The sequence below is a fragment of the Diadema setosum genome, chromosome 15 (assembly GCF_964275005.1).
Source record: "Diadema setosum chromosome 15, eeDiaSeto1, whole genome shotgun sequence".
Lineage (NCBI taxonomy): Eukaryota > Metazoa > Echinodermata > Echinoidea > Diadematoida > Diadematidae > Diadema > Diadema setosum.
This window is the reverse complement of record NC_092699.1, coordinates 26,029,099-26,042,197: the sequence shown is the minus strand read 5'-3', so window position 1 is coordinate 26,042,197 and position 13,099 is coordinate 26,029,099. Positions and strand designations below refer to the sequence as shown.

Here is a 13,099-nt window from a genome sequence, read left to right as displayed (position 1 = left end):
ATGTTTTGCCATGTGAATTTTAGCTGAACTGCAAAATCAATCAAATTTTAATGAAAGTTTTAGATTTCAAGGAGATAGAAGAATGTATGTACCAATGCTGTTTTTTTTTTTTTTTTTCAAATTGCTTGGCTTCGTGTCTATGAAACCAAAGACGACAAAATTTGTGTTACTTTGTACATACATACATGCTTGTGTAGCGATACAGGAAAGATTATCATTTGCACATTCAAATCTAGATTTGAAACACTTAAGTTACTCACTGATCTGCAAATTACAATTTTGAATAAATTCTAATAACCTCATTTGATCATACACTACCAGATTGCAATGTATGTTGATTATTGTGTAGATGTGGGGTACAAAGTAAGTATGAGTTGATGAAGGTGTCTCAGAGCACATCTGTCTCTTCAAACACAAAATAGAAAAGAATATTGAATTCCCTATTTGTTTGTGTAATTTGTGTTTTTAGCACTCCAACCACAGAACCAGTATTGATATTGTGGTTTATAGCAAATGTAAACTATAGTCTTCATTTTACAGGATTTTCAGAAATCATGTTCATGACCTTGATGTTAAAGTCATGACATATTCTGAGGGTGAGCAGTTGAAATATTAACAATCATATCAAAATAAAAAGTATTCTCATAGGGTTTTTCCTTTGCTATCAACTCTAGTAATGACAAAGTTACCTGCTCACACCTTAAGTGATTTTTCTTTTCAGTAAGACCTATAATGTTGTCATTGATGAGCGCCATAAGCACAATTGTTTTGATTTCGCTTTTGAGGCTGTACAACCTGTGGTACATGCTGAACAGTGTACTGCACCTAAAATGACACTCAGAGAATCCCATTCTTGGACAAAGTCATTTTGTAGAGAGGTAAAGTTGAAAATGATAACTGAATGAAGAAAATGTCCAATATCAAAATGTTAACGGGGAATGTTAATTTAAGACCAGCTGCACAGCCTGTAATGAAAATAAGAAAATACAAGTATAAATGAATATTCTTTATTTTCCTTTCTTAATCATAGAATGACTCAATAATGCTGTTCTTACACTCTCCCTGAGGTCAACTGAGTAGGAGAGGCAGATATATAGACATTTCCTTCAGAGTAGGTGCAAAGATAACCATTAACCAAACAAATGTAAGGACATATAGCATTCATGTCAAAAGGCGGTTTTCCCATTCACTTTGCATGTAATGTCCCATACGTAAGGCATTTGTCCCATACGTAAGCAAACTTTAATTAGTTATAAGATGAAGGACTAATTAAATTTCCTCATTTAGTTTTGCTAATCTGGAGTTGACATGAATAAATTAGAACTTCCTAAAGTATGATTGGTCAATGTTACAAATCTTCAGAAAAAACTTAAAAAAACATACTCAAATCCTTACGTATGGGACACTATGTTCTGGGAAAGTGCATAATTTGCATAATTAATGTGCTGACCTTGTCTTACCAATTGCAGATTATACTAACTCATACAGGGGTCATGTCCATAAAGGAACTAGGTCAAGGACAAATTCAACTGATTTTAGATGAATATTTATAATTTGTCCCATACGTAAGGTTTGTTTTTGATTTATGCAAATCAAGGCCATATTTCTTGCATAAATTTGCATAATTCAATATTTTCTTTGCTGGAAATATATGATTTAACTCTTTGGCTACAACATGATATCAATAACTTTTTGATAAAATCAAGATGAATTTTGAGCATCTGAGGGGACATTATCTTGGACTTGCCCATATATATCACAAACTTAAGATTTTAGTTGTTGCATGAGGCTCCCAGAAAAGCTTTCATGAGATTTCAAATTTGCGTTTAAATTATTGGTGCTATGATTATCTTTGTTCAGTCATTCATTCAGATATTTACTGCAGATGCCAAATATTTTGCAGGCATTTGATATATAGTCTCACAAAGTGGAAGTTGTGAGACAATATCATGGGTGGTTGAATTCGCAATTGGGGACGCAAATATCATTTCGCTTTTACGCACTCAGCATACAGGTGTGCAGATGTCTATGGTAGGCCAGGCATCTGTGGGAAGCTGCTGCCTATCCTTGTTTCATGTAGTACATCAGTCTCATGCTTACTGAGTAGGACTCCCATGACTGGAAAACAATATTTTGGGGGGTTGAAGAATAAACCCCCCTCCCCTGCAGGTTAATTAACGTGCACAGTATTTATGTAGAATGTGACTCTTCATTTGTTTGTTACTTTGTTTGTTTGTTTTTCAGTCACAATTGGACTGGATGAAATGGCTGTCCCTTGTCTTCATCTACTGCTACATCATTTCATTCGCCATAGGGCCTGGTGAGTCAAAAGTTAATCCCATTATGGCCATATCATCCCCTGAGGCGACAAGACCTCATATCTCAATTGCCATAGGCCTACATAAAAAAAAATAAATAAATAAAAATAACTTTGGACCTCAAAGACACTGATTTGAGTTTTATAACAGAACAGTTATGAAGTAATCCACCACAGTGTTATAATGTACTTTTATGAAAAATGGTGTGAAAACGATAAAAGTTTTTCCACTCACTTGAAATTTCTAGAGTTTGAGAGACAAGGTCTTGTCACCCCAGGGATGATATCAACCTAGGCACATAGCTCCTGCATTTCTATTTTTCCTATCAGTATTCTGTAAATTCTCCCTCTCCCCCCCCCCCCCAAAAAAAAAAAAAAAAAAAAAAAAAAAAAAATCATGGTGGATTAGACCACCTACTCTGGGTTCAACAATGTCTCAGATCAACAGGATAGGCCTTGGTGAAACAATAGGGATTAAAGGGACTGGATGATTCCCACTAACTGGCATTTAGTTTCCAGACAGCTATGCCAGTAGGTGAAGGAAACATTGTTGCAGATATGTTAGACAGATATTTCTGCAGTGCTTCAGAGGCTGGAGTGGATTTGTGAGTTTGGGACGCTGAATTGATCCTAGGGACGGTTCAGTCTTTACTGTATAGGTATTCACTAATCACCTCATCCGCTCCAGTGCCTCCTTTGTTGTTTGACGCCAGATGTCTGGAAACTGATTGTCAAAGTATATGGATACGTAATGCCCCTTAAAGAGATATACAGATTACACAGACAAATAGATAAATTGAGAGAGAGAGAGAGAGAGAGAGAGAGATTGAGGTAAATATGTATATATATATATGTATATATATGTACACACACACACACACACACACACACACAGATATATGTATTATCATGGGTTTTCCTGTTGGATTAAGGCATTGTGATGCCTGGCTTGTCTGGCTAACTTAAAATATTTCAGTAGTGCACAAGGGTATCAAACACATAATGAAAAGTATGACAAGTTATAAGCTAAGGGCGATGTGTCAAGCAGCTGCAATGCTAAAGCTGATTTAATCAGCTGAATAGTCACAGTTTTATTTTCAGAAATGAGGCATGATAAAAGAGCTCTAGACTTACCTACTTCAAAAGACTCAGAGAATAAAGTTACCCTGAACATTATTCTTAACATTACTTTTCTTTTACCTTACACTTAATTTTGTAGATTGGTGTCGTTGGACACAGTCAACTCATCGTTGGCAGTTGAGTATTTGTCCACTTTATCCAAAATTTGACTGGTCCTTTCAAAATATGAAATGGCCCAAGAGAAATTGGAACAGAAACCATTCCACTTGCATTTAACCTGGAAACTTCATGTAAGGAAAAAAATGTGAGTCGTGCTGCACTACACGTTGTAGGTCCTTTTTAAATTAAGTGCAAATTCATACAACTAGCAGTCAGGATATGTTTAAGGTTGTTCATGATACTGTAAAATGTTCTTTGCTCTTGAATTTATGGATATGAGCATCAAAATAAGCATTCTGCATAATATTATATAATATTCTGGAGGTATGATACACGGTAGTAATATATTTGAACACGCTCTAATCCTATAGATTTATGCAGATTTTCAGTGACTTATTCCCCAAGTGTTACATATACTGCAGCAATGATTCTTAATAGCAGTTGCAATAAGCAATGACAGACCACAGACACCAAGGGAACCATCTACAGATGAAATATTTGGAGATGTAGGCATTAACAGGCTATACGGCAGCTATTTTGGATGCATTTTTACTTTAAAGTTACTACTGATGTCATAATTGTGTTCCCTGATTTAAAAAAAAAAAAAAAAGAATGGTGTAGATACCAGAATTTACTTTCTGCAGGTTTTATGTCCCAAGATTTAGGCATAAATAGGTTAAGTGGTGGCCATTTTGAATTCATGCAAATTAGGCATTGATCCACCACTCAAATTTTAGGGTTAATATGTTCTTTAAGTGGCTCTTCCAGGCTAAATATTTGTGGAATTGTTTCCATTGCAATTTGTTTTTGGACTGACCCACTTTTTTCACATTTTGAATACTGGACCAGACTATCTTCTGCTGCTTCTCCCTCAAATAAATTTGTGTGTTTCCTATGCTGCTATCTTTCCAAAGTGCAGAGCTCAACTATTTATTAATCAATTTAAAGGGACTGTACAGTACTGGTTGAGGTGAGGATTCAGCCTGAAACATTTTGCAAGATATTTAGAAACCACTCTATGAAATGTACAATTCTAAGGAGAATCAAAAGTTTAGTTGATGAAAATCGGTTTTGAAATGACTGAGATATCTAAAAACAAGGTAAAACAAAGAGATCCTATTAAAAGTTGTGGTCGGTCAATTTTATTAGGATCGCTTTTTTGGATATCTCAGCCATTTCAAGACCAATTTTCATCAAATAAATGTTGAATCCTTCTTGAAATTACTTGCTCTTTCATATTTCTTAAGAGTTTTTTATTATCTCACCAAAAGATGTTATAAACCTGACGTTAGGTCTCGACCAAAACTATACAATCCCTTTGATAATTATTAATATTTCACGAAACGAAACGAAACGAAAACCGTGTGAAATGTATGGCATACAGCATGTGGCAGGGAATCATGACCAAGAATCTTACTAGTGATTATTCACAATCAAATGCAACATCCTTGCATTGCAGTTCTCATCTACTATGCCTTTAAAGAGGAAATCCACCCCAAAAAAATGAATAAACTTCGAAAGAAAGAGCAAAATATTCCGTACAATGACAATGACAATGACAATGACAATGACAATGACAGTGACAATGAATTTTATTCTTGAACGGCCCCGCCAGGGGGCATGGAAGAATAACAAACAAGTAAATGTTTTATGGCTAAACAAAGCCATAAATAAAGATGTAATACAGAAAGCATATGATATACTATATACATATAATGAACTTCATAAAGCAAACAACGACGGTTAACAAAAAAAATGATCGAATAAGTAAGACAATCGGTACTTAATGGCAAACAGTGGCAGTAGTATCTTACAATATATACATGTACAATGTAAAAGAAAAGTAAAGACGAGACATCAAAATCTGGCCATTATGATTACAGAACAATACAAAAACGACAAAAATTGGATAGCAAATAAGGATGATATGACATTTGGAAATTTCACATTTAAAAAAAAAATATTTCTTGACCGGTCATTAATACTCAAATCAGCAAATCGACAATTCCAAGCTCTCACAAATTTCTTATTCATTTCGTATAGAGAAAAAAAATGACAAAAATCTTATATTTCAGCTGTATACATTGTAAATAAACAACTTGCCTCAAAACCACCCAAAATAGAAAAGAATAGATGTTAACTCTGATATACTTTTGTATTAAAGGGAACATGGCTTAACTTGTATTAGCTAAAAATAAGAATTTCCCGACTTTTGTAAATAACATACATGAAATATTGTATAAGGACTGGTCAAGAAATGTTCAAAAAACAAAAAACAACAACAAAATGAAATTTCAAAATGTGATGTCTTCTTTATTTCATATCCAATTTTTGTCATTTTACGTTGTTCTATAGGGAATATTTTTCTCTTTCTTTTGAAGTTTATTTATCTATTTTTTTTTTTGGGGGGGGGGGGGTGGGGTAGGGGATATCCTCTTTAAAGGCAGAAGAAACCACACCTCTTCTGGGAGACCATTCTCTGTGTCAACCACTCTGTCAGCAAAGAAATACTTCCTCATATCTAAACTGAGAACACCGTTTTCCAAGCTCCGTTCAATGACTATATTCTGCCTCCATTATGACAAAACGTGCCAAACTTTGCATGATATTGACCTTGCAGATTATCTATTCATGTCACTTATGTCCCATCCTTTTCACCTGTAACTGAGACATGGCGAGGATAGGTGATTCAGGGGGGGCATTTCATGAAGCATTTTGTCAGATATTTTTTTTTCTGACAAACTGTTATAAGCTACTGAAATCCTTGCATCTGATTGAGCAAATTTGTCCAACAATTTTGTCAGACAAAACGCTTCATGAAATGCCCCCAAAAGTTTCAAGTGGGACAAATGCCTAATTCCAGGAATAATTTTAGGGCCCTTCTCTGCACACTTTCAAATCTTCTTTGCTCACCCAGCTTGGAGAGTGACTTATGACAGGTCTTATTATGCCTCTATCAAAAGAAAAAGTCTCATTTATCATCCACATGTAACAATCTTCTTCACAGGACATACTGGAAGTGTGGACTTTAATGCACTTGTCACGATGCAAATGGAGCTGCCATTTATCAGCCCATACTTTTTGAAAATGTGCGCATTTAAAGACAACTTGCAGTGGAATCGACTTTTCACAAAATACATTTTTGCCATGTCCTATGCACAAAAAAGTAAATTGAAAACATCTTCATCAGGAATTTGTCAGGCATGCTGTATAAATATAAGAATATCTGCAAAAACTTGCAACTGTTGTTCATCTTTTCAAGCAAGGATGATTAAGAGATGGAGTCACAAGAGTCTTATTCCCTCAGCTTTGATTCCATGTTTGATGCTGCCACTCAAAAGTATTTGAAGACGTGCCAAACTGACAAGAAGACAATTGATTCATGATTTGTGGCATAATGACCAGCCACTCACTAGGGATGATATGGTAATTACTTTTTGCCATCCCTACTTTTGAAAAATGAGCAATACATATCGTGAAGACACTATGCTGAAGACACAGGGTTGCATAACTGGAAGTTGCTCAAAGATTGATGAAATTTAAAAAAAATCAAAATTGCAGGATTGGACATGTCCGGACACTTATATTTTATCAGTAGGCAAAATTCTGTTTCTTTTAACCCATTGAGGACGGTTTGATTTTCCTACAACATGCTTTTCCCATAGACACCTGCCCGAGTATACTCAGGACTCGTCCTCAATGGGTTAATGAATAAACGAGCAAAATACACGTGACATTATGTTTCAGTTCACAATAAATCTTCACATAGCTGAGAAAGATGGCAGCATCAAACCCTGATCATCAAAGGCACATTTGCACCTGTTGAATTCTTTGGGCACCCATAGAAAACTGGCAGCTGTGTGAATGTTGGTATAGCAAGTTGGAACTCAAGCTCATGAACCTCCTTGTTTCAAGTCATATTAGTTTGGTATGCAACTTTTGTTTGACTTAAACGACTTCAAGGTACTAAATTGCATGCATAAATAAATATGACTACAAATATATGAAAAGAAAAAACAGTGAGGAACATGGATTGCATGCATTTCTACAAGAATATCATGCTTAAATAATATATTACAAGAATCATACTAAACATTCTGTAATTTGTCTTTCGATGGGATAAATTCCAAAGTGCTCTGTCCTTTCTTTGGATTTGTCATAGTGTCCTGCATCAAAGTACACTTTCACCTTTGTCCTCAATGCAAGCTGTGCCTTACCCTGCAGCATGAGGAAACATTGGTGGCCTGATTGAATCGGTCTTCATTTACTGCCCACAGGGGTACATTTGAAGCCACGAATTAGCGCCTGTCCACCACATGTCAGCGAGTATGTGCATCAAAGTGCACGCTCATCAGTTACAGTTGACTCCAGTCAAGATTCTGCCGCTGTGTGTGTACGCACGTAGAGATCAGTTCTAAAGATGTGCACAATCCAGTACAGGGGTTCACATAATATATCTGAACCAGGCCCACCTTCACACTCTGTGAATGACCACTCACAAAGTCTTTAACCAACACTCTCGTGCCCCCAAACTGACTGGTCAAATCATCAAGATTGATGTCATCAGGGGTAACTCCAACTAGCTCAACACCGGTTACACCACTGGAAACTACTTTTCAATGATTACCTCATGACCTTTGCAGACAATTAAGGGCCACTGTTAGTGTCACTCATCCTGAAGAAATAGTCACGATGAAGACATTATTGAACTGATGTTGACAATTGACAAATACTAACTGTTTTGAAAAGCCACCGTGATGAATGAATACCTGTAACACCCTTGTGCAGATATCGTGTCTTGTCAAAATGAAGACGGCGTTGAAGAGGTCGGTTCAACCTTTCGTGAAGCAAGCCATTACAAATCTTGGGTAGTGTTGAATTACACAGCTTTGTAAACTGTTGACAATGACACTTTTTGGTGAATGTCAACGTTGTTCCAGTAGATCCAGTGATGTATGATGAAGTATGTGTTAACTTCATATGTTGCCTTCTTGTCATATTCTTTTACAGCTTATTGCAGGTAATTCGAAACCTGTAAATTGCAACAATGTTTCTGCTGAAAATAAAAGAAAAAGAAAAAGAAAATAAAAATGAAGGACAACACATGATATGCGTGTGTTCCATAAATCACAACTTCTAAAATTCTCAGTAATAATGGCTGTATAGCCTTGCATATACAACATATCAGCAATCAAAATCTGTCTGAAATTACATGAAGCATGCATAAAGCACTTAGGTGCATATAAAATGATGAGTGTGACCTCTCCGAATGACCTACTTACTCCCCAGCACTGTACTGTATATTGTTTGTACATATGTAAACCTACTGCAGAAAAAGCCTAAAATATCTAATTTTAATGTATGTCAACCCAACATCATTGCATATATATCCTGTATTCTCTCAATTGCAATCTGTTCTAAACTAAACCAAAAGCATAAGCTGATTTATAATACCTCACATGGGCCATGTGTACAACACAGTGTTCATTGGCACAAATGTACAATATAAATATCGTACTCAAACACCAAACCTTTCACCTTTCAGCTCAAATTTGCTCTCTCATATTCCAGTACTCTCTATCATATATATATATATATATATATATATATATATATATATATATATATATATATATATAATAGCTTCAAACAAAAAAGGAAACATTGTGTGAATTTGCATAAGCTTCATTTTATGTTCTGCAAAAATTTAATATTTATGCATTCCACATCATGTGTGTGGTTTAAAGTCCCCCTTTAAAGTGCAGCAGTACCCTGAAAATTTACTTTGTGATATGGAAGAGCATTGTTCTAATAAGGAACATGAACACCTCACCAAGAAGGCTCACAAATTTCTCTCCCCCGTTAATGCCAAACCTGCCCGATTTTATCTCCTCCCCAAGATCCACAAACCTGGCAATCCTGGTCGTCCCATCCTCTCTGGAAATGGTTCCCCAACAGAGAACATTTCCCTCTTTGTTGATCACCACATTAAACCTCTTGTCTCACTCGCACCCTCCTACATCCATGACACACCAGACTTTCTCAGGAAGCTCGATGACATCAAGGACCAGATACCCGAGACAGCAATCATCGGTACTTTCGACGTCTCCTCTCTCTACACCAATATTCCCCATGATGAAGGTATTCTAGCCTCCTGTGAGGCTTTGACATGCAGCGGCCATTCCAACCCCCCCATATCTGACATCAAATCCCTCATGTCACATGTACTGACGAAAAACAACTTCACATTCATGGACAAGCACTACCTACAGGTATCTGGCACAGCAATGGGTACCCGGATGGCTCCTTCCTTCGCCTGTCTCTTCATGACCAAGCTAGAGCAGCAGATGTTAGATTCAGCCCCCTGTCGTCCATGGATTTGGTGGCGCTACATCGATGACGTTTTCTTCATCTGGACCAGGGAGGAAGAGAGCCTCCATACTTCCACTGACCACATCAATTCTTTCCACAGAACCATCAAATTCACTTCCGACTTCTCCCAAGAAGAGACCAACTTCCTTGATGTCACCGTTAGGAAGGAGTCTAACCATGTCACCACCACTCTCTACACTAAACCCACAGATACCCATCAGTACCTTCACTCAGCCAGCTGCCATCCCCGCCACTGCAAAACCAGTATCCCTTACAGTCAAGCCCTCAGACTTCGCCGTATCTGCTCTGAGGATTCTGAGTTTTCTTTCCATGCCAGGAACCTGAAGAGACATCTCGCAGCCAGGGGCTACGGTACCAGGAGAGTTCAACAAGCCATCAACAAAGTTCGTTCTCTCCCCAGATCTGAAGTTCTCAAACCGAAAACCAACAAGCAGGACACCACTGACAGAATACCACTTGTGACTACTTTCCATCCCAATCTACCCTCTCTCCACAATATCCTTCGTGATAATCACCATATCCTTCACACCTCTGATCGTCTCTTGCAGGCCGTCCCAGATACTCCAATCCTGGCATACCGGCGCCCCCACAACCTCAAGGATCTCATCGTCCGTGCTGAAGTACCCTCCCTCACTGACAATTCTTCTCCTTTACAGCATGGCACATTCAAATGTTCAGCCAGCAGGTGCATCATTTGTAGCATACACATCCATGAGAGTGACTCTTTCACCAGCAACTCTACCGGCCTCTCTCACCACACAAAGGGAAACATCACTTGTACTACCACTAATGTCGTGTATCTCATCACTTGCAGAATTTGTAGAATCCAGTATGTTGGGGAAACCAAGACAACACTCAAAAGACGCTTCTACGGACACAGATCTACTGTCAACACAGCCAAGCTCGACACTCCAGTGGGCCACCATTTCAATCTACCCGATCATTCCATCACTGATATGACTCTACAGGGCATTGAATCTTTAGGCACTCGTCCAGACACAGTCAGAACCAGCAGAGAGAAGCTCTGGATGAGACGACTTCACACCATCCAACCCCATGACCTCAACATCCAGGAGGGAAATGACTAACCACCTTTATATATATATATATATGTGTATGTATATATATATATATATATATATATATATATATATATATATATATATATATATATATATATATATATATATATATATTTAAAATATATAAATATATATTTATTTTTTTAAAATTATTATTATTACCATTGTTATTCGCTTTTTCATTTTTCAATTTCATTTTGTTCTTTCTTTGTGCTTTTTTCCATTTGCAGACCCTTTTTTCCCCATTTGATTCCTTCCTCTAGTCCGAGTCTCTTTTATACAGCCTTTTTCTACCTACACACACACACTTGGTTTTGTTTGTTTACACATACTTGTGCTTATTTTGCCTTGCCTGCTTTTTGTGTACTTACAATGTATACAATTTTTCTCTCCCCCAGGTTTTCATATGTGCTTTATTTTATTTCTTTTATCAATATTCTTTTCATTACTGTTATTTCATTGTCATTATTATTACTGTGTGTGTATATGCATACACTTTGATATGTTTGATTTCTTCCCCTTGTTGCCTCCTCCTGGTACACCTTTCAGGGCTCACTGTTTGCTCAGCCCCCCCCCCCCCCCCCTCCCTTCCTTTTGTTGTTGCTTTTTTCACTCTTTCCCTTTCTTTATCCCTCTGGTGTTCCCTATCTTCTTTGATGTTGCCTCCCTATTCATCCTTTTCCTTCATTGGTTGCCTCCTTGATCCTCATGATCATCACTGACCCCCCTCTGCCTTTTGTCTGTCCCCTCTCCTCTGCCTATTGTCTGTCCACCCTCCTGCTTTAATCCCCCTCCTTTTACCTGTTGGGCTCCTTGCCCATGACCTCCCACCCTCTCCTTTGTTTCTTTGTTCTGTGTACCCAGCTTGTCCCTGTCTGTTCTTGTTGTGTAAAGTCCTTATATGTGATTGCTTTCCCTGCATGTTTGTCATTTTGCCTCTGACGAAGATTCTGCTAGGATCGAAAGCTCAGACCCCTTTTGACTCCAATTTTTTCTGAAAACATGAAAGTGTGAAGCTCTTTACGAGTAAAAATAATTATTAGAAAAATATTCCAAATTGCAATAGAAAGTGTCAAAAAATTGTCAAATAATGAATAGCATATTTGGGATACCTCTTAGGTGCTCTTCCATGTCACAAAGTTAATTTTCATGTTATTGATACACTTGAACATGATTCCTATCTCTTCAGGACCTGTACCCTTCGTGATCGTTCCCGAGCTGTGGGCGCAGGGGCCCCGTCCAGCTGCCATGAGCATCGCCATCCAAACCAACTGGTGGTGCAACTTCCTCGTTGGTCTCATCTTCCCCTTCATCCAGGTGAGCCTAGCATCATCTTCTTCTTATTGTCTGCCTGAAAAGAGAGCGAACTGTGAGAAATATATGTGCGACTGTTTCATGACAAAACCAACCCAAAGTTGGGAGATCATGGAGTGGTGGTGGTGTTTCTTTTCAGGTTAGATCAGATTTTGGAAGAAGAGATTTTCATCTCCTTGCTACAAACTACTCCTCAGAATTGAATGTTTCTAGCCCTTTGAAGAGAGTGCAAGAGTGCAGTTTCAAGAGAATTAAAGGCATGCAAATCAGTGCTTTATTATACTTCATCCACATGAATTTGTGCGTTTACTGGTAGTGTGTTGACAGGCAACAGAATTTTAAAGATACAGAAGTTATTTACCCGAACCTTGTGCAAAAAAATGTCCATGTTTACAGTATATGCATGTGTGTCATCATTGTACCTTGATCTTGAGGATAGCATTTGCTGAGAAAAGATATGATTCTCTCTTCCAAGATGTAAAAAAAGAGATTCCTTGAGCAGTAAAAGCAAAAGGGGAAACTAGAGAACTGTTAACATCATGTCACATGTGTATTAAAGGTCATAGTCAGTCTGTGGTATTCTGATACTGTAAAACCAGAAATTATTGCTTGCATGAAATTTTCGTGAATTTCGCAAGGAGCCAAGACTTCAAAATTAAAATGCGTGCAACAGTTCCTGTCTACACTACTTGCATTGAATGCCAGTTGCAATTAGCGAAAAAATTTCATGCCATGAAAGAAGCGGTCGTCTCCA

The 13,099-nt window shown here is 37.5% G+C and overlaps 1 protein-coding gene and 1 pseudogene across 1 annotated transcript in view; both read left to right on the top strand.

Moving 5' to 3' along the window:
• The window catches only part of LOC140239234 (solute carrier family 2, facilitated glucose transporter member 5-like), a 67,959-nt gene that overhangs the window by 48,659 nt on the left and 6,201 nt on the right, over nucleotides 1-13,099 (top strand). The window contains exons 9-10 of the mRNA XM_072319111.1: nucleotides 2,245-2,320; nucleotides 12,221-12,348. Of these exons, the coding sequence (XP_072175212.1) occupies nucleotides 2,245-2,320; nucleotides 12,221-12,348 (204 nt within the window). The remainder of the gene's footprint in view (nucleotides 1-2,244; nucleotides 2,321-12,220; nucleotides 12,349-13,099) is intronic.
• LOC140239112 (uncharacterized) lies at nucleotides 9,349-11,037 on the top strand (annotated as a pseudogene).